The sequence below is a fragment of the Aulonocara stuartgranti genome, assembly GCF_965226115.1.
Source record: "Aulonocara stuartgranti genome assembly, chromosome: 20".
Classification (NCBI taxonomy): Eukaryota; Metazoa; Chordata; class Actinopteri; order Cichliformes; family Cichlidae; genus Aulonocara; species Aulonocara stuartgranti.
In genome coordinates, this window is record NC_138956.1 from 22,960,544 (window position 1) to 22,984,670 (window position 24,127).

General features: G+C 40.5%; 1 protein-coding gene across 2 annotated transcripts in view; it reads left to right on the forward strand.

The window, feature by feature from the left end:
- LOC309696429 (acid-sensing ion channel 1-like) overlaps positions 1-23,909 on the forward strand; it is a 70,474-nt gene extending 46,565 nt beyond the window's left edge. For both annotated transcript variants that reach the window (XM_082517668.1, XM_082517667.1), the window contains exons 3-10: positions 16,397-16,547; positions 16,719-16,846; positions 17,848-17,998; positions 18,129-18,185; positions 18,498-18,651; positions 19,745-19,836; positions 19,922-20,001; positions 20,279-23,909. In XM_082517668.1, coding sequence (XP_082373794.1) covers positions 16,397-16,547; positions 16,719-16,846; positions 17,848-17,998; positions 18,129-18,185; positions 18,498-18,651; positions 19,745-19,836; positions 19,922-20,001; positions 20,279-20,398 — 933 coding nt within the window. In that variant the 3' untranslated portion in view covers positions 20,399-23,909. The remainder of the gene's footprint in view (positions 1-16,396; positions 16,548-16,718; positions 16,847-17,847; positions 17,999-18,128; positions 18,186-18,497; positions 18,652-19,744; positions 19,837-19,921; positions 20,002-20,278) is intronic.
- The last annotated feature ends 218 nt before the right edge of the window (positions 23,910-24,127 follow it).

The following is a 24,127-nucleotide window of genomic DNA, read 5'->3' on the forward strand; positions in this document are numbered from 1 at the left end:
GAGGTGTTGCGGGAGTATGGGGTGTCTGGCCCATTGCTACGGGCCATTCGATCCCTATACAACCGTTGCAAGAGCTTGGTTCGCATTGCCGGCAATAAGTCGGACTCGTTCCCGGTGGGTGATGGGCTCCGCCAGGGCTGTTCTTTGTCTCCGGTTCTGTTCATAATTTTTATGGACAGGATTTCTAGGCGCAGCCAAGTGGCGGAGGGCTTTCGCTTTGGTGGCCTCAGAATCTCATCTCTGATTTTTGCGGATGATGTGGTTCTGTTGGCTTCATCGGGTGAAGGCCTCCAGCTCGCACTGGAACGGTTCACAGCCAAGTGTGAAGCAGCGGGAATGAGGATCAGCACCTCCAAATCTGAGGCCATGGTTCTCAGCCGGAAAAGGGTGGAGTGCCCACTCCGGGTCGGGGATGAGTTCCTGCCCCAAGTGGAGGAGTTCAAGTATCTCAGGGTCTTGTTCGCGAGTGATGGGAGAAGGGAGCCGGAGATCGACAGACGGATTGGGGCTGCAGCTGCAGTAATGCAGACGCTGCACCAGTCCGTCATGGTGAAGAGGGAGCTGAGTGTAAAAGCGAAGCTCTCAATTTACCGGTCGATCTACGTCCCTACCCTCACCTATGGCCACGAGCTGTGGGTAGTGACCGAAAGAACGAGATCGCGAATACAAGCGGCAGAAATGAGCTTCCTCCGAAGGGTGGCTGGCCTCTCCCTTAGAGATGGGGTGAGAAGTTCGGCCATCCGGGAAGGGCTCAGAGTAGAGCAGCTGCTGCTCCACATCGAAAGGAGCCAGCTGAGGTGGTTCGGGCATCTGACAAGGATGCCCCCTGGGCGCCTCCTGGGTGAGGTGTTCCAGGCATGTCCCACCGGGAGGAGGCCCCGGGGCAGACCCAGGACACGCTGGAGAGATTATATCTCTCGGCTGGCCTGGGAACGCCTTGGTATTCCCCCGGATAAGCTGGAGGAGGTGGCTGGGGAGAGGGAGGTCTGGGCCTCTTTGCTTAGGCTGCTGTCCCCGCGACCCGGCCTCGGATAAAGCGGATGAAGATGGATGGATGGATGGATGGAATAAAAAATAAATAAATAATGATTACATAAATTGTAAGCAATCCACAGGCCGAGTTACGTAGATGATGTGCTAAAAAGTCCTAAAAGACTTTGTTTCTCTGACTCTCCTGAGATAATCTTCTGAGACAAGGACAACAACGACAAGTAACAAGTGAGTCATTTCTCATAGACTACCATGTTTTTTCATCATTACAGATGAAATACACATGTTTAAAGCCTGGTACAGAAAATCATTTTGTTTTTTTATAGCTAATTTCAGCCTTTGTGACAATAATTAAAAGTTTTTAATGTGGAAAAGCGTCTGGACTTCTTTAAGTTGCTTGAAGACGTTTCACCTCTCATCCGAGAAGCTTCTTCAGTTCTAAGGTCAAATGGTGGAGAGCCCAGATATAAACCTAGTGGGAGTATCCCCCCACAGAGGGACAAAAGGACCCCCTGATGATCCTCTAATCGCCTGAGCCAAGGTGTGAAACTGGGTGTGGGTCCCAATCAGCCAGGGTTTCGGGTGTGTTCATTGTGAAACCTGGCCCCACCTTATCATGCGAATTCCTGAGGTCAGATGGCCCAGGATGTGAGTGGGCGTTAAGGCGTCTGGGAAGGGATCTCAAGGGATCTGATGGTAGGTTTCTTTCATCAGGCTATCACAATCCTTTGCACAGACCTTCATTAGAGCCACAAAAATTGGTTCATTAAAAAAAAATATATATTTTTGGTCCCCCAGTGTGCTGTCACTCTTTATATTCTAATTACTACACTATAAATCCTGCACATCCACCACGTCACGTTCAAATGTCTCATCCGTTATCACCTTGCTTGTTCTCATGTAAGTCGACACTATCGCTTCTTTTTTGTCACTCCATGAGTCTTTTATTCACAGTTTCTCTCACATTGTGCTGATATATTAAAGTACATGACGAATGAAGACACATAGTCACACTTGACACATGATGATTTAATCCTAGTTAACCCCACTGTGCTGTGTGCAAACTAAACTGCCCTCAGCTGTAGTAAGGCCTCTGCCCCTCTGGCTGTTTATCCCCCCGATGTTTACTCAGCTGTAGCGGATGAGAGGGCAGCGCACGCTGGAGTTACAGCGAAGCTTGCTGCTACAGTGATGGCCTCTCCGGCTGCCTGGCAGTTTTTCCCCTCAGCAGAGAGCGAGCGTGGGCTCTGCACATGGCTGACACAGGATTTGTAGGCAGGAGATTTGTAGGCGACAGTGATGATTGAGGGAAAAGGCAGGCAGAGGAGGTTTTAACATCCCATATGGATCTGCAGCATCGAGGGAGGGAGAGAAGGGGCACAACAAAGCAGAGATTAATGCTGCATGTCACAGTTTGCGAGCAGTGCAAGTATTTTTAAGCTGCCATATAGCTATTTAATCTAATATAAGTGCATTATAAAAATGAACTATATAAGTACATCCTGTAACTGGCTCATATCGAATGTATCAGCCCTTTTGTACAGCTATTTACGGTCTCACTTTGCTCTCCTTTGCTCACTTGGGGGGAGAATGAGAGGGTTTCTGCTAACTGTGAGAGCTTCAACTGAAAATTTAACAGCTCTGAATGAATGTGAACCGGCAACTCTAAGACATTTATGTCTCCCATCCAAATTCACAAGATCATTTCCATTATTCACCGAGAAGCCGGCACTCTGGAGGAATGTGGAAGCGTCATTTTTCATTAGTCATTTAAAGAAGCCTTTCAACAGAAATCTCCCTCTGTCTTCATTTGAGTGAAAAGCAGGCATAGGAGGGAGGAATTGTATGCAGTCTTCCCCGGGGCGTTATTTCCTCTCAGTGTGTCATGCATCTCCAAGTCCATCCACCATAGAGACCAGCGATCGCATTAAAACAACAATTAGTTTTCCTCAGAGGAAAGACTGCAGCCTGTAGGCTCTTCTGTCGCCTCTTGATCAGCTATTATGTTGTTTTGTTGTGATTCTCCTTTGTTTTTTCACAAGAAGGGTCTCTCTTTAATTCTCCACTGATTTGGATCCCACTGTGCCACATCTATCTAAATGATAATGACAGACTGGTGCCACCCTCTGATATTATTTCATTGTTTTCCGCCTGTCTGTTATTTTCTTTTGTTTCTTCATTTTTGATTAATAATTTCATTAATAAAATGACGAAAAATAAGCAATGTGAGCCTGAGAAATACAAAATTTTTGTTTAGGCCTGAATCTTTTGATATTGTGTCTCCTGGTCAGTTGGGGACCTTTCAACGTCATATCTAACCTGGAAAAAAACTGCCTGAAAAATGTAGTTTATTGACTAGTCTACATAAACTGCAAATAAAACTGCTCTATTTTGCCCCAAAATCCTTTTAAATAAACTTTTTGGGTTTTCTGTCTTTAGCCTGTGACGATAATGGTGTGTACTCTAGACTGTCATCAATGATTTCATGCAAACCTGGTGGAATTTTCATTAGTTTTATTAGTTACAAATCAGCTACAAGTATTGTTTTACATTGTTGCCAAACAATACTTCAAAGAACAGATGCAGTTTGACATCTTCAAGTTAGAAATTGATAGAAAATACACTAAGATGGATAAATAAACTCTGGTTTATCATTTTAGTCTAGAAGATTTTTGTCCAGTGTTCTTGCATATAAACAAATGTATACATGCGTGTTGGTTATATTAAAAACAGAAAATGATTGAGTCATTTTTTTTAATAACTTTTCTGCACCATATTGCAAAAACTAGGTTGCAGCTTACCACGAAGTCGTCACTTGACTCTGCACCTTTACCTGCTGAGCTCTGAACTTTACTCTATTGCCAATGCTGCAGACAGTGGTGAGAGTATTGTAAACAACGGAGTCATTCTGCTGGGCAAACTATGTGAAGACACCCATTTCAGTTACCCCTAGTTGCATCTGCAAATATGCATATTGAATACAACGCATCTGTTAATCTTTGAGGTGTTTTAGTCTGTTTGCCACAGGTGTATAAAATCTACCATCGAGCCACGCAGTCTGCCTTTACAAGCCCTTTACGAGTTGTTCTAAAGAGGAGACCTACAGTCTAAAACCTACATATTAACTTTTGGTTCTATATTATAGGTTAAACCTTTGGAAGGTTAAACCTATACTGTATTTATTGATTTATTTATTGGCCAGACAACTTAGTCATTTTAAGTACTGACACTGTATTGATTTTTAACTACTTTATTAGGTTTTTACATTCACCTTACCCTACTAAAAAACTCGAGCGTATTCGAATCTCAATCACCTGGTAGTCAAAGTCAAATTTTTCTGAAAATCTTGTGAACTTGAGAAAGGTGACGCTGGAATTTGAAATTGTGACCATTGGTGTGTCTCTCTAGGTTCAGAATCCTTGTTCTGAAACATGTAAAGGAGTTAAAACTTAATGATCAGAAAGAACTGCAAAAATTCTGTTCATCACTTATCATTTTTAATTTATTGTTTTTTATATTGACATTTGTCAAAAGGGATCCAAGGGATTAATCAAACAAGGGATTAATCAAACAAGGGATTAAGTAAATAAGCAACAAAAAGAGAATCCTTTCTCAAATCCTTATAAATTGGACCCTGTGAGCGTGCAGCTTAGTTTTTTTTTTTTTTTTAGTGATTATAAAAAATGATTAATTGCCTAATGAATCATTTGCATCACTGGTATTGATCTATCTATATAAGTACACTTGGCTGCTTTCACTACTGTAGTACTGGAGTATTTTAGGTGTTGTTGTGCTCTGGTAAAAGCTTAAAATAATTCTTCCACCACTGGACAGTATCATGGTGCGCCCATGCGGGTCCTTTTCGCACCTGATGGGTGTTGCCGTTTTGTTTTGTAATATCTGCCAGCTTTAGCCTAAATCTCATATGGTGCTAAGGTCAGGTTTTAGATGGTTTTAGATAGACGTATAGAGCTTAAGTTAATACACAATTCCATTTTTCTTCATATGGCATGCTCCCAGAGACCCAGCTGACTCCTGAGGTGCCACTTACCCAGCGCTAGGATGTTATCATCTCTGAAGGTGATAGGTACTGAGAGCTGAGTAGTGTCTGGGAATAGGATGAGAGAGGAGGACGACTGTCTCTACTGGCCTGTGAAATATTCATCAAATGAAGCAATGGTGGGTGGGGAAGTGCGGCAGGAGATGGAGTGAAGTCCACAGGGGAAAGAACAACATAGTTCAAGAGCCACAAGGGAACCATGGAAGAGCTCTGCAGTCCAGGGAGGAATGAAATAAAGGAGGGAAAGAAATATTTTTATTGTGTGGGAGCTAGTGGATAAATTTCCAAATATGATAGATAAAAACTCCCCTCACAGGAGTGGGGGAGGTTTAATAGTATTTCATGTAGCTGGTGAGGAAGGCGAGAGACAGATGATGGTTTCCTACATGCATTAAATTCTGACATTTAAACTGGTAAACACTCATTTTTTACAAGCACTGAAAAACTTTTGCAAACAGCTGTCAGGAGGACTTTTGTCTAAAACAACAAAGTGTTCATCATACGCAGCTTTTCTCTTAGCCGGTACCATCTCAAGGTGTCTGCCAATCGATGCACTGGATATGACATTTTTATTCTTTGTTTTTTCTTTTTTTTTGGTCAATAATGCAACGTTGATAGAGTGTTAGTCTCCTGATAGTTCAGCCATGTAGTGAGTTTTATTGTTATTGTCACCAAATGCCTTGAAAAGACCAAAATTAAACCTTTTAGGAACAGCCAGTTTAGCTAATTCTTGAAAAGAATCCCCAACAAACTTTTTTTCTGAATTTTCTGGACACATGCTAAAATGAATGATGAATTCTAATTGATTTTTTTTTCAATTGGATACTTTTTTAATTATTTCCTAGCATTACCCAAACATTACTAATCTAAATTAATTTATTTACTTTATAAAGCTATGTTATTTCGCTACATATTTTAAATTGTATTAGGTTTTGTTCTAATTCTAATAATCTAATCTAATTCTTAACTTTCAGAATAAATAACATATATGTTATTATTTCTTATCTTAAACGTTGGATATAAACATCAGCTGCAAATATTTTTATTACACTACCATGCTGACATTAGCCCGGTTCAACCCACAGATTGACTACCTAACCTTGGGTGAAAGAGGTCCACTATTCAGAATAAATGCTAATATTAATGTGAGGGGGAAAAATCTAGGAGACAGTGTAGCTTCTCTTGTTTAATGGTTTACTATCACATTTCACTCAGTAGCTAACAAAACTAAAATCGTGTATGCTTGGCAAGCATCAAATCACGTCTGTGTAATCCCAATTTTGTAACACTCAATATACCACGTTCACAGCAAGTAAACGGCTCTGTATTCATTTCCAGATGTCCTATAAAAATAACCTTAATATTTCAATGTTAACTAAAACTAATAAAAATTAAAGTTGAAAAAAAAAATAGTTAATACTACTAACACTAATGTTCGCTGACGACAGCACCATTTTTGCTGAAGACGACACCGAGGCGACTCACATCCTCTATGACATCGCCCGGCACTCCAAACCATACGGCCTCAAGATTAACGCAGAGAAGACCAAAGTCCTGACCACAGACGGTTCACCAGCGATCGTCCACCTCGACAGTGTGCAGATCACACAAGTCCAACAATTTAAATATCTGGGGTCCCTCGTCGAGGAGAAGAAAGTGGCATCATCAGTGGAGATACGCTCATTGGAAGAAGAACAGGTGCATTTGGAAGAAGAACAACATCTCATTGGCGACAAAGATCCGCCTTTACCGAACCCTGATCCTGCCCATTCTACTTTACGGCGCGGAGACGTGGACAATGCCCAAACACGACCTGAGCAAGCTCGAAGTTTTCCAAATGCGTTGCCTTAGATGCATTCTCGGCGTTTCCCTTCGCGACCGTCATTCGAATGACACCATCCTCACCAGCTGCGGAAGCCAACCAACGATCGGCGACCTAATCCAGCGCTGCCGACTCCGTTGGTTTGGCCACATTGGCCGAATGGACCAGAGCCGCTACCCCCATGGCCTACTCTGGTTGACCCGCCCCACCGATTGGAGGGTGCATCGAAATGCACCAAAAAAGACATGGATGAAACAAATCCAGGATGATTTGAAGGCCCTTCGACTTGACCTCGAGCAGGCAAGAACCATCACCTTAGATCGAAAAGCGTGGAAGATAATCGTTGGTCAAGCAAGAGAACCTGCGGCACCTACAGCAGCGTACTGGTTGCACGGCCAACCACCGCCGCTGGTCGCCCGCGCAAAGGACAAGAAGAAGAGGACTACTAACTAACTGAGTTTTGAAACCTGCTGATGATGAATAGTGATAATAAAAATCCAGAGAGGCCGTCAGTGATCACCAACTATTTTTAGGAGCTTCTTCAGGTTAAATAGAACAAGACACCAAACATTAAAACACGTTATAAAGACAACAGCCTTAATGAACGCAGTGTAGTTTGGACCCGGAAGCACGGTTCATACGTCATCACAACCGGATAGAAGCTATCGGCCTGTCAGGGAATAGACTTTTTCCCCAAGGACGCTGTGTTTTGTCTCTAGGTCTGAGGCTTATTATCAAGCTATGTGCTGGTATTTAAGTAATTGTTTAGCCTTTTTTTACTTGGAGCGTATTTTGTATTGTTGTAAAATTAGGTTGTTAAGGTAAATTTGGAGTGGTGGTATTTAATAACTGGTTAAAGCATACCACATTGGTGAAAAATGTGGCGATTAACCATCCTTCTGATAAAGAGTGTGCTGGAAATCCATTTGAATATTTTTTTTTTTCCTGTGCCGGAAGGATCAGATGGTCATGATTGGATCATGAACAGAATGGGATGATTCACCCTATTCACCCACCTCATAAAAAATAAAAGATATGAACCAAATGGTGGATTATGAGAATCTTTGTACACCTAATTGTGACCTATTTTTAAAGAATAAATGGAAACAAAAGGGACTTGAATCAGAAAGTATGAGAACAGATTGATCCTCAGACAAGCCAGCTCTCATATGAGGATTTATTGAACTGCTTGATGTTTCAATCTCAGGATTTTTCTTTAAACTACTGAAAAACACAGATTTGCCATCTTAAATAACCACAGCGGTGACAGACGTCTGGTGTGGATCTTGATTTGTAGACTGTGAATAAATCGTAGAGTCATGTTGGCCTTGTCAGCAGCTCCGTGACTCACACCTGTATTTTGCTCACAATGACAATACTCATGCTGATACTTGATGTTTGAGGTGACTGTTTTCCATTTAAATATTAGCACTGTACTAATTCTTTTTATATATATATACTATTTCTGATGCAGAGGCTGATATAATCTACTAGTTGTTTAGAGTTTTCGGTCTCCGCCAAAGAGATGGAGAAACTGTCGTACAGCCTTCACATTACTGCTGCTGAAAGTACAAATCAAAATGTGGTGAGGATAAGTGTGTTTCTTGTAGTGTTTTGGTTTTTTTTTTCTGACCACGCTGAAACTACAGGTACAAAGATGGAAGATCCACAAAGTGGGTATCTCAGTAGCGCAGGATAGTCTTTGGTCTTTTCTCCCTAATTAAGAAAAAAGCTTTTCTCTATGAACCCTTTAGTTATCTGTACTCCCCCGAGGAGCCCTGTGGTTCTTCTCTACCTTTTCTTGTTTGCCTCTCATCTTTACTTCTTTATTTTGACAACCAGTGACTCAGGGTCTGATTCTATATTCTGGGCATCATTATTACACACACAAACACCCAAGCTCCACCGTGCCTCTGGCTTTCAATCCCCTGCCTATACTTTATTTTGTCTTTGGAGTAGCTTTCTTTTCCACCCAAGACTGGTTATTAGTGTGGTGAGTCAGCTATTCATTCAAAACAGAGCGGGGGAGTGTTTGGTTTGGCTCTGATGCTTTTATTCTCGAATTAATTTAACCTGTGTGCAGCTAGCAGGCGCGCTCAGACTTTAAGATCACGCACATCTTTGAGAGTGTAAAGCGTAATAAATCACCTGTGCAGGACACAAAAGCCAGCACTCTTTATTGGTACATAATATCACTATTTTCCTTTGATTTTTAACACACGCTGTATTCTCATTGAATAATCACGCTCCTGGGCTTTTGGGTTTTGTTTAAAGATCAAAGAAAAACTCAAATAATAGTGGATGGATCGCTATTAAATGTAAAAGTAATAAATGTGGTGCAATGTCAGAGTTTTACCAGTTTAAACCTCCCTCAAAGAACCAAAGGAAGAACACGTGCATTGTAGCAAAAACAATATACAAATTTTTAATCAATTTTGTTGATTGAATTTGTTGTTGCTCAAACACAGAAGCTGTACGTGTTCTTCCAAATGGTCATAAAACAGAAAAATGCCAAGATTTTTGCCAGATAACACAGAGTCGATGCTTCAAGATCTTCACAGATGGTGCGTGCTTTACATGTAGTCACCTATCCAAAGGTTGATTTTGATTCCAAACTTCACCTCATTCATCCAAAATATAAATTAGGAGAAAAAGTTTTTAAAAAAATTTACACCCAGTTCAGTGTCATGAAGGATAAAATTTTAATAGGAACCAACACCAAAGAATTCCTTAACACATGTAGTTTGAGGTGCACAAACTGACCAGCCAGAGACCAGAATCAGCTGTTTTGCAGCGTTCTCAGCCCTCACCCATAACCTGTCGGTTAGCTGTATGCCTGATTATGAGCCACTCTATTTCATGCATGCACAATATGCGCACAGCAGTGCAGGCAAATACTTTCACACAGACTTATAGCCCACATGCTCATTAGTGTGAAAGGGCCTCACAATGAGGAAAGATACATGATAACATGTATCTTTTAGATACCATGAAAATGTTTGTAATGACAAACCTAATCAGGCTCTTAAATCACCTTCATCTAACTGAACATGGACATTTAAAAGAAACTAACAAAGTGTCTAAAGATATAAACCTGAGCCAACTGCACGCCAGCAGCCTCAGTATGAGCAATAGATAAAAGCAGTTCAAAGGAAAAGAAACTTAGATTCTATATATTTTAACTTTTTTGCAATGAACAACAAAACGCAGAGGAACATGTTACATTTGTATTGGCAATTGACATTTCAAGCAAAAATACAGTTTCATATTCACTGGGCACTTTTTGACTGTGCTTTGAATATTGCACCACACCTCTGCAGAGAGGTGGTAGATGTTTTCATAGCCGTAGAAAGGAAGTAAGTAATGTTTATTTATAGAGTACCTTTCACAGACAAGTGGTCACAAAGTGCTTTACGTAAATGATAGTAAAATATATAAAAACACGGTAAGAAACAGAATAAATTAAAATAATTAAAAGTATCACAATAAAAGGAAATTGAAATAAACATAATTGTAATGGGAGACTGTTCCAAAGCTTTGGCACCACCGACTGAAAAGCTCCGTCTCCCCTAGTCTTCAATCGTATACGCCAGGAGTGGGCAATTCCAGGCCCCGAGGGCCGGTGTCCTACAGGTTTTAGATCTCACCTTGGGTCAACACACCTGAATCACATGATTAGTTCGTTACCAGGCCTCTGGAGAACTTCAGGACATGTTGAGGAGCTAATTTAGCCATTTAAATCAGCTGTGTTGGTTCAAGGACACATCTAAAACCTGCAGGGACACCGGCCTTCGGGGCCTGGAATTGCCCACCCCTGGTATACGCGGAACAACCAGCAAATTCTGAGCCTGTGATCGAAGACTACGAGCAGCAGTGTGCTTTATACAGTACCAATGACACTGAACCAGTCCAGCAACCATGGCAGGTAATAAGTGCCGGTATTCAGAGAGTTCGTGGGGGTTAGGGACCACAACTGCCCGTGAATAGCTGAAATCTGCAAATACTTTAGACCCTCACGAAAATAAAATGAAAATAATTAGCGAATATTTTAGAAATGCTCTACCCCCGCCCCCCAAAAAAGCGAATAGGAGTATTTTCCGCGAATAATTTGGAGTTACGGGGGGTTGACTGTAGTTCTCCCATTTTCTAGTTGTTTAGATGCATTCATAGCACCAGTCATTGTAGTGGCAGAGTACTGCATTACATCCCCAGGTATCAGTAAAAAAAAAATATATTTAATTTAAAAAAAACCTGCATAAACTGTAAATAATTTGATTTCATGGTCATCCCTGACATGCATGTACAAGCTTTATGGGTGTAAACCAGATAATTGTAATATTAACCTAAGATGCACTTTATGTAAATATTATGCTAACATCAACGTTTTAGCATTGTAAATATGAGTATGTTAGCATTTAGCTTAAAGCAGAACTCTGACTACAGTAGGCTGCCAGAGGCTGTATGACTGCAGACTCTTGTTTTCTTATTAATAAGTTCATCCATGTGTGAAGGAAAGCAGCATGGTGTGAAACTTCCCACTTTTTCCAGGTCACCTGAAGTCCTCATCAGATTACAATCCTGAGTTATGTTGTAAATGCACAATAGGCAGCAATAACCGTGAATGATTTCCGTTTTTTAATTTTTAATTTTTATTTTTTTCAGCCCTGGTCACTGTGGACTACTGTCTGCTCACCATTCCATTTAAATAGCTTTTTTTCCCCAGTGGTGGCTATAACAGCATAATAACAGTGAAAGTGTTTGCACTTTACAGAGATGGCTTTAAAGTCTTTGTTGTTTTATGGGGATGTTTTCAGAGCACTAATGGATTGAACTTAGCCTGTCGAGACGTCTTTTAGCTGCTTGCAGACTGCAAGACTGTATTAAGACCTCCCTAAATGGATGGCAAAGAGCAGGGATTTGCGATTTAGAGATTCCTTCAACTTTTGATGGCTATAGAAACAGATATTCATGATTATGTGCATAATGATTAATTACTGCAGAGCTCTGTTGAGTGCTTTTCAATACATGGGAAATTGTGTGTGAGTGACAGTTTTATTGATCAGAGCTGTGAAGATAGTGTGTGTGTAAACTGCAGTTGGTAAGTAATGCATTCAATTCTGTGGAAAAAAGGGCATTGATTTGTTGTTTGAAGTACCTCTAAGTAGTGACAAAAGGGTGTGACAGTCATGCATCTGTCATAATTAAAGTCCTTCTCTGTTGTAACACTCATTATTCCTCATGCAGCGTATAATTTCTGCTGCAGAAAACCTTTTACACATGTGCACGATCATTTATTTATTCATCATAACAGTGTGCCGTGCAGACTTTGTGCATTATACATGGTTCATGTTTTTATTCCTACCACCTCTGTCACAACTATTCAACCAGAGGAAAAGAACACCGGTTACCTGACATCAACTCAGATCTGCGTATTGATCGAGCCGCCTATGAACAATCGTGCACCTGTCATACACACGGGTTTAACATTTTTGTCATGATTGATTTTATTTATGAAATTCAGTCACCTTATGATCTGAAAGAGCCTTTCCACTCTTACACATGTTTGACAATCTGTCAGGGTCCACAGTGTGTACCTGTGATCAATAGTGTGCAGCAAAGAGCAATTACAGAAGGCTGGGAGTAAATGGGGAAAAGAGAGGCTGGGTAGTGCTATGTTTACTGGATGATTTCTACCTGCGGTGACACCAGGGCTCAAGGGATGGTGTTGGTCTGTCAGTTGGTTCACTTTAATCCTAACTGAAATACTTCAACATTTATCAGAAATATTGCCATGAAACTTTTAAAATCCCCACAGGATTCCTGCTGATTTTGATGTTCTCTCGGTTTTTCATGCAGCATTATTAAATTAACTTTTGAGACTGTGGGTCAAATATCCCAACAAATGTTGGATGGATTCCCTTTAAAAACACACACACACACACACACACACACACACACACACACACACACACACACACACACACACACACACACACATTCAAGATGAAAGGTTTGAGATTGCCAGCTTGTTCTAAAAGTTACTTTTGTAGTTACCCTGTGAAGATTTTAACAAAAACCACTAGGAGGCAGCATTTTACCAGTTCATGTGTGTAATAGTTTTCAGATGTGTGCTGCTGTTCTTTCTGAAACTTTGACTTAAGGATGGCAAAAGAAAAAATAATATTTTTAGTGGCATAAACAAACTTCCATAATGTGGCCTATTTTAAATAAGAACGTGTTATTAATTTCTTACCTGGTTAACGTTCTGCATCATCTTGTGGTTAAAAAAGATTGGTATTACACAAAAGTACAGCTCATCTCTAATTTACCTTCACTTGTTATCTTGTCAACACGATACATAAATGTTCAGGACATGAAGTCATAGGTGTTGTTTCTTTAAATGTTATCGATATGTTTAGTTAGTTTAGAGGGATTTAAACTATTTTTAAACACAGGGGTCTACAACAAGGACCTTTAGGCAAACTCTCTAATCATTGGCTGCGCCGCAGAAAGGGAAGAATTGAACAGCAGGTGCTGTGCTTACAGTCAGAGCTGTTTGCTTGAGATTTCGCCTTTCCTTTGGCATCATACAAAGCAGCGAATTGAACAATCTGACTGAATTTGAGTGTTTAGAGCATTATGAAGCCCAAACTTTAGGTTGACAAGGATTATATGCCCTTAAAGATGAGCATTGTAACTGTTAATATGTGGCATAAAAGTAGACCCAACACCTCGGTAAATTTACACTAAGAGACAACTTCCACAATTAAGACTGACATATTTATAAGTAACTTCAAAGACTTTGAAATATACACCAGAATTTAAAACTTTTGTTTTTCTTTAAACAACCAACCCACTGGCCAGCTGTTGCTTGTTTTGAAGGTAAATATGGAAATTTAGGTGCCCATTTTTAGACAGCCTCATGTGGAAGCCGTTCATACTGTGGCACTTGGGTGTTCACAACTCACCTCCGCACATCTGGCCCGTCGTGGTGTGAGGTGGGCGTCGATGTTGGAGTGTCAGTCTCTAAAAGTAACAAGTGCGTCTTTACCCTCATCAGTTTTTATTTAAGCCTGCAGCATATGACAGAAAAATTCTAAAGGTGTGGACACACATTATTTTGTTGCTTTTATTTGCTTTTTTTGTGCAGAATCTTTTTGTGTTTTGTTTTTTTCTCCCACTCAGATTGATATCTGCTTCTGCAACCAGCAGCAGTCTCTCGCTGACTTGACGTGATAGATGGCCTAAATGTTTAAACTGCCCTCGGCAAGATCCCAACTCTTTCTCTACAATTACTTGCTTGGTTTGTTCTTTCTAATCATAGATATGTCATTCTGTGCTATAATGCTGAACAATAGCCAGCTTCAAGCGTTAGCAGCTAAATCCCCCCCCCCCCTCCTCTCTGTCTCTTTCACTTTGCATCCCTGCCCTCCTTCGCTCCTCCATTGCTCCTTGCTCTCCTGCTCTCTCCCTGCATGGGTTACGTGACTCACACAACACTAAAAACTAATACAACATTAACTCCGCGCCGAAGAAAGCTCAATATTGTTACGCTTCTGTCTGTTCACCGTCGCACGCTCGAAGCTGTTTGTCAAATGGCCTTTTGCTGATGTCTCACAGAGGTTCAGTCTAACGTCTGTGTCTCGGCTTTCCTTTAAAATTAAGGCGGTATTCTTCCTTGTCGGGATGCTTGGTCTCCATGGTAACATCAGGTCCATTATAAGTGCCATAAAGAGCATGTGAGGGAATGTTAAATCGCCAGTCTGCCAGTCTCCATCACCTCACTGGGTTGATTGTGTAACTCACACTCCCACGGGAAAACCTCCTTTCTCCCTCACACATTTGCCTCTCTCCTTTCCTCTCATACTATTTCAGTCATACAGTCAGCACACACACACACACACACACACACACACACACACACACACACACACACACACACACACACCATTTATCGAGTCAAACACTGACCCCCAGTGGAAAAACACTCTCAAATCCTCTGACACAAGTTTTACTGTCCAAGGCACACCAGCAAGAAAGACGAGGCTGTACATCTCAATTCATATCTGCATAAAATAGCCTTTACATCATAAGGTTTTCTTTGGATTGCATTGTCAAATAAAGGCAATGGATCAGGCACAACACCAGCAATTTTATTTCCAAGAATGTCGACACTTCAATAGCATTTACCTTGCCTCCATCACCTTATCAGACACTTTTCACACAGTCCCACAGTCTCTTCCCAAGCACCAAATGTCTGCAAAACACTGTTTGCAGACTGACTGCTGGTTTTCTGCTGTTGATTAGAGGTCTAGATGGTAGAGTTTAATAGATCACATAAACATTTCTAATTCACACCAAGCTGTATATTAAGCCATTTATGGCACACTGTCCACTTTATTGGGCACACCTATTCATCTCCTCCTTAGACTGCTCCTTCTCAATCAGCCAATCCTTTGGCAGCATATCTACGTAAACATGGTTAAGGTGCCCAAAGTAAATGGGGAAGAAAAGTGATTTAAGTGACTTTGAGTGTGGCCCGGTGGTCAGTGCCAGATGGAGTCATCTGAGAATTTCAGAAACTGCTGATCTACTGGGATTTTCCAGCGTAGCCATCCCTAGAGTTTACAGAAGCTAATCCAAAACAGAAAATATACAGTGAGCAGCAGGCATAAATGCCTTCCTGATGTCAGAGGTCAGAGTAGAATGGCCTGACTGCTTGCGCTCGTCACAAACAAAGTATGCACATCTTTGAATGTGTGACATGTTAAACCTTGAAGCAGATGGGCTGCAGCAGCAGGAGACCACACTGGGTGCCAAAGTGAACCTATTTGTGCAAATCTCTAGACAGTCAAAGCTTTTCATCCGATATTTAAGTGTAGAATGTTCACTGAGGGCCTTCTTGCTGTGACACGAGAAGTTTTGGGATTCAAATCTGCTAGCCTACACTGCCTGCACTGTTTAGACTGCTGAGTAGGTTGTAGTCTCTGGTTCAGAGCCAGGACTGTTTTTGAAGTTTCTCCTCTAAAGAGAGTCTTGGTTGCCAGGTGCCTGTTCAGTTTGCTCTGCAGCATCTTAGAACTGGCCAACATTTCCCTAGAGATATCACACATGACCTGACGACGAGGTAGCTTTTTTGATGCTGTGTATAGATTCTTGTCTTTTCTTTTGTTGGTGAGCCATCTGCGCTGGTGGTTTACACCACGCAAGAAGGTGATCCGCTTTTAACCCTTGTTATCCTCTGAGCGCTCAGTGGAAGTCTTATATGTTCCAGGCTCTCATTTTTTTCCAGCATCCCACAACTGTGCAGACAGATCGGGTTTCCATTTAATACCCTTTTTTTGTTTTGTTTTGTTGTTGTTGTTTTTTAAGGAAAATGAGTGCAGTGGAGTAGCCCATAATTTTCCATTCAGTTGTATATTCCAGTAATATTGTGTGGTTGTGACAAAATTGACCTGAATCCTTCTCTCAGAAACATTTCTCTAACTGCTTAAAAAATTATATATCTTTCCTGTGTCACTCAGGTCTTCACTCGCTATGGGAAGTGTTACACCTTTAACGCTGGCGGTGATGGGCGCACTCCCCTCATCACCACCAAGGGAGGTATGGGTAACGGCCTCGAGCTCATGCTGGACATTCAGCAGGATGAATACCTGCCAGTCTGGGGAGAAACAGGTGAGAAGAAGCCCACTCACGTGGCAGGTTATAGCTGTCTGTCACACTGGTGTGATTGATGTGTTGGTGTTTGTGGGCGTCGATACCTCAGAGCCTGAAACTCTTCTGCGTGTTTGGATCCTTAGTGAAACTCATTTTTACAGTGATCCCAAACGTTTTGCTTTCCTGCAGATGAGACTTCGTTTGAAGCGGGGGTCAAAGTTCAGATCCACAGTCAGGACGAGCCGTCCTTCATTGACCAGCTCGGATTCGGAGTGGCACCCGGGTTCCAGACATTTGTTTCCTGTCAGGAACAGAGGGTACAAACTGTTGCTTATTAATTTTTACAATTATTACGTTATCATACTCGGCAAAGGAAGAGTTCAGAGATCTGAACAATTAATAATTCACTATAACAAAGCAAAGCAAGGTTCCATATGAGGAACAGACATGAAATAATCTGGTTTCAAATGATTGAAACAGTTTGGTTACCAACTGATTTCTTGCCATTTGATTGATTCATTGATTCACTAATCAGCTTTCAATCAGACACATTTTGTCCTATAATTAAAAATAAAAGTACACACAAACCAAGAATGCGTCTTTGGATCCTTTTCAGTGTTTTGTTTGGATAAAATCACTTTTACACAATGTCAGTCATACTTTTAGTGGTTTTAACTAACTTTATTTTGACCTTTCTGTTTTGTTTTGTTTCTGTTGCACTATCTCACAGTATAAGGCACTTACTGGGCTTCTGTGGCACTTTTTATTTGACTGCGTTGTTTATTGTAGGCTGTGCTATTTTTACTCTTTATCATGTTGCTGTAGGACAAAGATTTCCCTTGTGAGACCTATTTATAAATCTAAAATCAAACATTTGAAGAACCAGAAATACTTTAGTTTCAACACTGATATGAATATGAAATTGAAAATAATAGCCACAGCTGGTAAAAAAAAACATTTCTGTGAATTATGGCAGATGTTTATAGTTTTCACTTTCCCTTTTCTTCGACTGAACAAAGTTAAACTGGAGCCTCTTTAAAATCTCTTTTTTTAAACTAAATGAGTGTTTTACTTTATTATTCCTAATAAAAAAAAATCACATCCATAGCTCTGAATAATAGATTTGAATTATCCGCAGGTCACATCAGACATTTTAAATCTCTTTCCCATTTGTGCAGTTGTAGAATTTAAAAAAAAAAAAAAATGGATTCAGTTGTTTAGTTCTTGCTTTTCCCTGCAAGGAGAAGCCTGCTTTTTATTTCATGCGGTATTTATTTCTTATTTAAAACACTATTAAGTCGTTATGTGGTCATTGCAGCTGATATATCTCCCCCCACCCTGGGGAGACTGCAAGGTGACGCCAATGGAGTCGGACTTCTTTGACACTTACAGCATCACAGCCTGTCGCATTGACTGCGAAACGCGCTACCTGGTGGACAACTGCAACTGTCGCATGGTGCACATGCCTGGTAGGCGTCCGGTCTTTCTCTGTGTTGTATCAGACTTACGCCGATCTGAGAAATTACTGAAGGCACTTCAAAGAAGGAAATCAAAGAAAAAATTCATTAACGTGAGTGTGTGTTGCTGCTGCTGCTACAGGCGATGCCCCCTACTGCACCCCCGAGCTGTACAAAGAATGTGCTGACCCAGCTCTGGGTAAGAAAGAGGCTTCATACTCCTCTAAATCTTTAAAGAACAGCAACACATGCACAAACAGAGCCATGTTTGCATCGCTTCACAGGACATCACATTTATTTCCTGCACATTTAACCAAAACCTGATATTACCTTAATATGTCTTTATGATATTAGTTTCCCCCAAAAAAGGAGAATGCACAGATTTATACCCCAAAAACATCAGAAAGACACACACGCGCACACAGATGCAGGCACATCAGCTCGTGACATCTTGAAGTCGCAGTCGCACTGATTCAAAGGTCAAGCTGAGCTCTGGTTTTCCTCTCTCCAGATTTCCTGGTGGAAAGAGACAATGATTTCTGTGTGTGTGAGACGCCGTGCAACATGACCAGATACAGCAAAGAGCTGTCTTTTGTCAAGATCCCCAGCAAGGCCTCTGCTAAATATCTTGCAAAAAAATACAACAAATCTGAGCAGTACATTAAGTAAGTATGTTTGGGTTTTCTCATTATTGTGTGCGCAAAGCAAAGCCTGCGATGAATAATTCTTTTATTACAGGATTATTGTATTTCATTGACTTTCACTAACAAAATATAAAAAAGGGGCATTTTCAAAGGCCCAATGTGTTCTTTCAAGATATTCATTTAGTTTAATTGTGTCCAGAAGCTAAACATTTTTAGTTTCCCTCTCAAATAAAAGAAAAAGGAAGAAAAACCCAACCTGAGAGGCCATCATCAATAGAAACGTGTGCTGACTGATGACTTTCTAAATGGTTTTAAGGGGTGAAATAAAATCTAATACCAAACTGCTTTGATTCAGTTTTCATCAACTTATACCATCTTTTGTGCATTTTGATATTTTCTGATCATATTTCTGTACAGACAGACAGTAAGTAGGTGGGGCTTCTGCCTTCACAGCAAGAGCTATGTGCCCAAGATTACCCCATTATCACACTGAAATCTAGGAGTAGATTAAAACCGTATTAAACCCAGTGTTGAGACAACAGGAGCGACCAGGATGGAGAGGATCGGGAATCAGTTTGGAGACAAAGTTACCCTGGAGTAACTTTGGAGGTGGCTGAGTTGAAGATGCCAAGATTTTCAGAATGAGGGACCGGGAGAAGATTAGAAATGAATGTATCAGGCTGAACAGTTTGGAGATAAATTTAGAGAGACAAAGTTGAGATGCTTCAGACATGTGCAGAGGAGGGATAGTGGACATACTGGACAGAGGAAGTTAAAGATAGAGCTGTCAGACAGGAGGAAAACAGAAAGAGCGCAGATGAGATATAGCGAAGGAGGACATTCAGAGGGTTGATGTGTTGGAGGATGTTGGGATAGAGTGAGATGTGGCCTCCAAAGGCAGAAGCTGAAGGAAGAAGAAAAAGGTTGTCTCAAAAGCTGTGTTGTGATAACTTAGATGGCATTGTCAGGGTCATATTTCAAACGTCGAACCAGTCCTTTCAGAGCCACTGACAAAGAAAACATTCAAATCTCATCTCTCAAGTGCTCTTAATTATTATTGAGCAGCTTCAAAATGAGGGATTTGTGTCTTCATTTGTTTATGTTGTCTCCACAGGGAAAATATCCTGGTTTTAGATATCTTCTTTGAAGCTCTCAATTATGAAACTATTGAACAGAAGAAAGCATATGAAGTGGCTGGACTTTTAGGTATAGCTTCATTTCTATTATATAACATAGACTGCTTGCGTTTTTTTGTCTTCATGCATTTGTTATGAATATGCTTTCATTTCAGGTGATATTGGTGGTCAGATGGGACTTTTTATTGGTGCAAGTATACTGACTATTCTGGAGATATTTGACTACCTTTATGAGGTAAGACATAGGCATTTAAGAGGCCATATAGTCTGTCATTTTTAATATGCAAAGCTTTGGACTTGATGTATTTAAACCTGACCATAATTAGATCAGTAGGAGTGATCAGAGGAGACCGTATTTCACAACACAGTTTTGTTTTATTTCTGGCTTTGAAGCAGTGTTTACACCTCATATTTAGAAAATTGAAATAATTAAAAGCATTTCTTGTTGCGTTATGCGACTTATTTCTTTTCCTGCACCGACCTTGCTGCGACTGTGCTTTTCCTCCCCTCAGGTAATGAAGTACAAACTGTGCCGCTGCTCTGATAAGAAGCACAAGCATAACAACAACAATGACCAGGGAACGGTCCTGAGCTTAGACGATGTCAAGTGTCACGTCAGTAACTTTCACTAAGCTTCTGCAGCCGGGGGCAGAGAGCCGCCGCACTCTCTCGCTTGTGAGCAGCTTCGTGGACTTTGTTCTTTGCAGGTTTTCTTTCTTTTCCCACTGCTGGAACAACAGAGGAAGTGCGTGAACTGTGCCTGATTAAGGTGTGTAAGCGACATGATGAAATAGGGACGTGTGGCTGAGGTAGGCGGACGGCCACAGAGACGCGAGGGCAGGAGAACCAAGAGAAATAAAACTTAAAAAATGTTAGAATAACTGCATGGTCTTCTGTAAACACCTTTTCAAGACGTAGTAACAGATACAGTTAAAGGTTACACAGGTAAATTATATGTTCAGTAAATCAGTGTTAGAAATCCCAGCAATGTGGTGTCAGTTTGACTGTTTTTGTGTGAAATAGTTGTTAATTTACAGGAATTTTTGTTTGGACTAAACCAGCTTTCTCTTTTACTTACAGCTGTCTTCCCCTGTTAAACTACGCATTTTGCCATCATACTGTACTACCTCGTCTCGCAGGATGACAGTGCTAAAAATAATTTAAGTAAAACTGACTGATTAAAAGGTAACTGCCATGTAGAGTAGGCGGACATTAAAGAAAGCCCAACATTTTCTTGAAAAGTAGTTGCAGGCGGTTTGCACAGAAAGCATTTTGATGTGTCACAATAGGTAAAAGCACAAATGTAAGGATAGCTGAGATCCATTTACTTTAATTATGGGTTCCTGCAGCTGGATGAATAAAACGTAATAAAATCTCGCTTCCCACCGTCACCACGTGCTTGCTCAGAGGGCATCATCTGTTTACTGCGGTTCTGTCTTTCTTATTGTAGGGTCTTTACCTTAGCACAGTCACACATCTTTAGTTGTGAAGGGGCACTATGTGAATGAAACCTAATTGAACTTTTTAAGCCCAATAAAAATTAGTACACCCCGAATTTGTATTTAATGTTATAGATGTTAAATTGCTCATATTAGTGTAGCTAGGTCTGTTTGTAAATAGAAAAAGATTAAATAATAAGAGTAAGTGTAAGCTCTGTGAAAGTAACTGTTTTGTTTTATGGTAGTTATTTTCTGTCATATAAATCCTGAGGTAATGGTGGATGGTCATAATAAACATGGCCAGAGTTTCAGATATGTGTAAATAATCCCTGCTAGCAAAAAGGCAGCTTTAAGCTAGTTCAGACCCCACTGTCATAATAACCTGAGATATCAGGACAAACCTTCTATTTGCAAAAGGCAGCCAATCAGACGAAAGTTGGCTGAATTGGAGAAGCGCTAAGAGTTTTTCTTCCCTTGAAGACAGGGAATATACAATTGGTTACATTTGCTTGTCTGTCTGTTAACAGTTTAGCCTCTGCAGTTTTCAAGATATTATTTTCAATTTTGTGTGATGGTAGATACCAATAACAGCTCAAGCTGATTTCATTTAGGTGGAAATCAGGTCAAGGTGACATGTGAAAATCAGTAAAAACGTTATATTACCCAATGTTTTTAATGGCTCGTCTTCAAACTTCACAACAATATACAAGGCCTTTGGGGATACAAGTACCTGGGTAAGCATTTGACCTATACTGTTAGCACGAAGATCAAAATTTCAAGAATCTATAACAAGTAATATCTCATATGAAAGGGCATGGAGGACACTTTTTTTTGCAATACAGTGCCCTATGGTGTTGCAGTAACACCATGACAGGCTAACGTTATGTATTGTAATAAAAACACCATAAAACATCAAAGTTTTAGTCTAGTCGGTTGCTCTCTGAGTGCTCTTGTTTTTGCTTTTTTCAGACAGCGAATGAACCGATAAACTACCCAAAGGCCCAGCATAAGACACACAAAGAATAATTTGAACTGTAACTCATGTAGACCTATTGTAATGTAGTCCACAATAAAAATACAGAATTGGAAATGAGCACTATAAGCTCTTTCTCACTTTCTCTCAGAAAACGTTTGTTTGCACATTTTCACCGCACATTCTTTGTTATAACCAGTTTATGTATGAGAGTAAAAAAGGCCTACGTATGATTTTTATGCACACGCATAGTTTATACATCCAGCCTCTGATGTTGCACACGGTTTCGCACTTTGGCCCATCATATGACGCTTGTGAATGTTATCAGTAACCTGTGTTTTTCCTGCTGTAACAAGTTCAAATGCCCGCTGTGAAAAAGATCTGCCAAGGGAACTACTTGGGTTAAACACGAGCAGGAAGTTAAAAACCAGTTGCTAGATTCCCCACAAAAAAGATGTAATCGAACAATATGACAAAGAGACTTAATCATCGTGTACTGTATAGCTTTGCTGTAGAAATGAGAAATTTATTAACACGTGATGCCATAACATTCGTTTAAGAGAATGTCATTCATGTTTACATGCTTTTTGTCACATTTTAAGGAATTTTGCTTCTGTTGTGTCAACAAGGCTGGATCACATCAACTAGAATCAATATTTTGAATGTTTTTTTACTTTCGAACGCTTACTTGCATGTAGCACTGTACAGCAAGCATCCTATATGTACAGTTCATCCACACCTGCAGTTTAAGCCTTCTTCTGTCCTCGTGTCTGGGTGCGTTTTGTGAGCATGTATTCATTTGCGGTTTTACGGCGATGAAAGAAAAGTGGAAAGAAACTGCCCTAAAATGCTCAACAGTGAGTGTGGTGTCAGGTAGATGGAGAAAATCTGAGCTCTGCGGAGCATGTTTGAGAGTTTCCCTCATGATTGTGTATATACCAAAATTAGGGATGCACCGATATATCGGCCAAACCTCGGCACAGCCTGATCTCCGCCTTGTTGACCATTCACTTCTCTGCAAACAAGAATGTATTTATTGACGTGAGTGTTTTCTGATCTTTTTTTCACAATGCCTAATGTTTAAGATGGTGTGTCAGTTCTGTTATTGAAAATTTACTTGTCTTCCTGGCACACGAAGGAAAAGCAAACAAGAACAAAGCGTGGCGTGCCCAGAAGTTCACAGTCGGTGCATCCCTACCAAAAATCTAACCATGTTCATTATTCTGCTCCTAGTTGTTCTCAACAGGAAGTGGGATCTGATTAGCGTGTAGCTGTGTGGTGTTACTATCAAGCACAATTATTCCATCAGTTGTAATTTAGTGTAAATATTACTGTTGACTGTGGATAATAATCCTCGTGTATTAGCATAGTCTGGTTTGTCTAACGGTGTACTTAATGGATTTATTTCAAAGAAACTTGCTGTGTGTCTCAATTCATTTTTTTCTTCTGTAAATGACTGTAAATTTGTTTATTTGTCAAAGACAAAGTAGGGGGGGCTGTTTGTTTGTTTTTATTAATATTGCTAGAGTTGAGTCACAGCAGCCGTTCTCATCAGTACATGAGAATTAAATAGCCAGACTGTTGCTGCATGAGGTCGCCCAGCTTACTGCTTTTGTTTTTGCCTCCTTCTTTACTTTTGCCTTTTCATTTGTGATATGAAAGGACAGCTGTTTTAGTCTGGTGATGTAAAGATGAATAATGGACTTGAATGGGTTGTTACATTAAAGATCAAATGCTAACTGTATGTATCTCTTATTCATTTCGAGGAGTTATGTGTCATCATTTACACTTTCGTCATGAAAAATCAGTAAAAGGTTCGAAAAATGGACTTCTGGCTTTGAAGAAATTTCTTTGGAGGCAGGAGCGTGGCTGAATGTGGATCTGGGATGGATCCAGATCCCGTTTTTCTAGAAAAAGCACAGTGGTCCTCCTCAGTGGAACATTGTAAC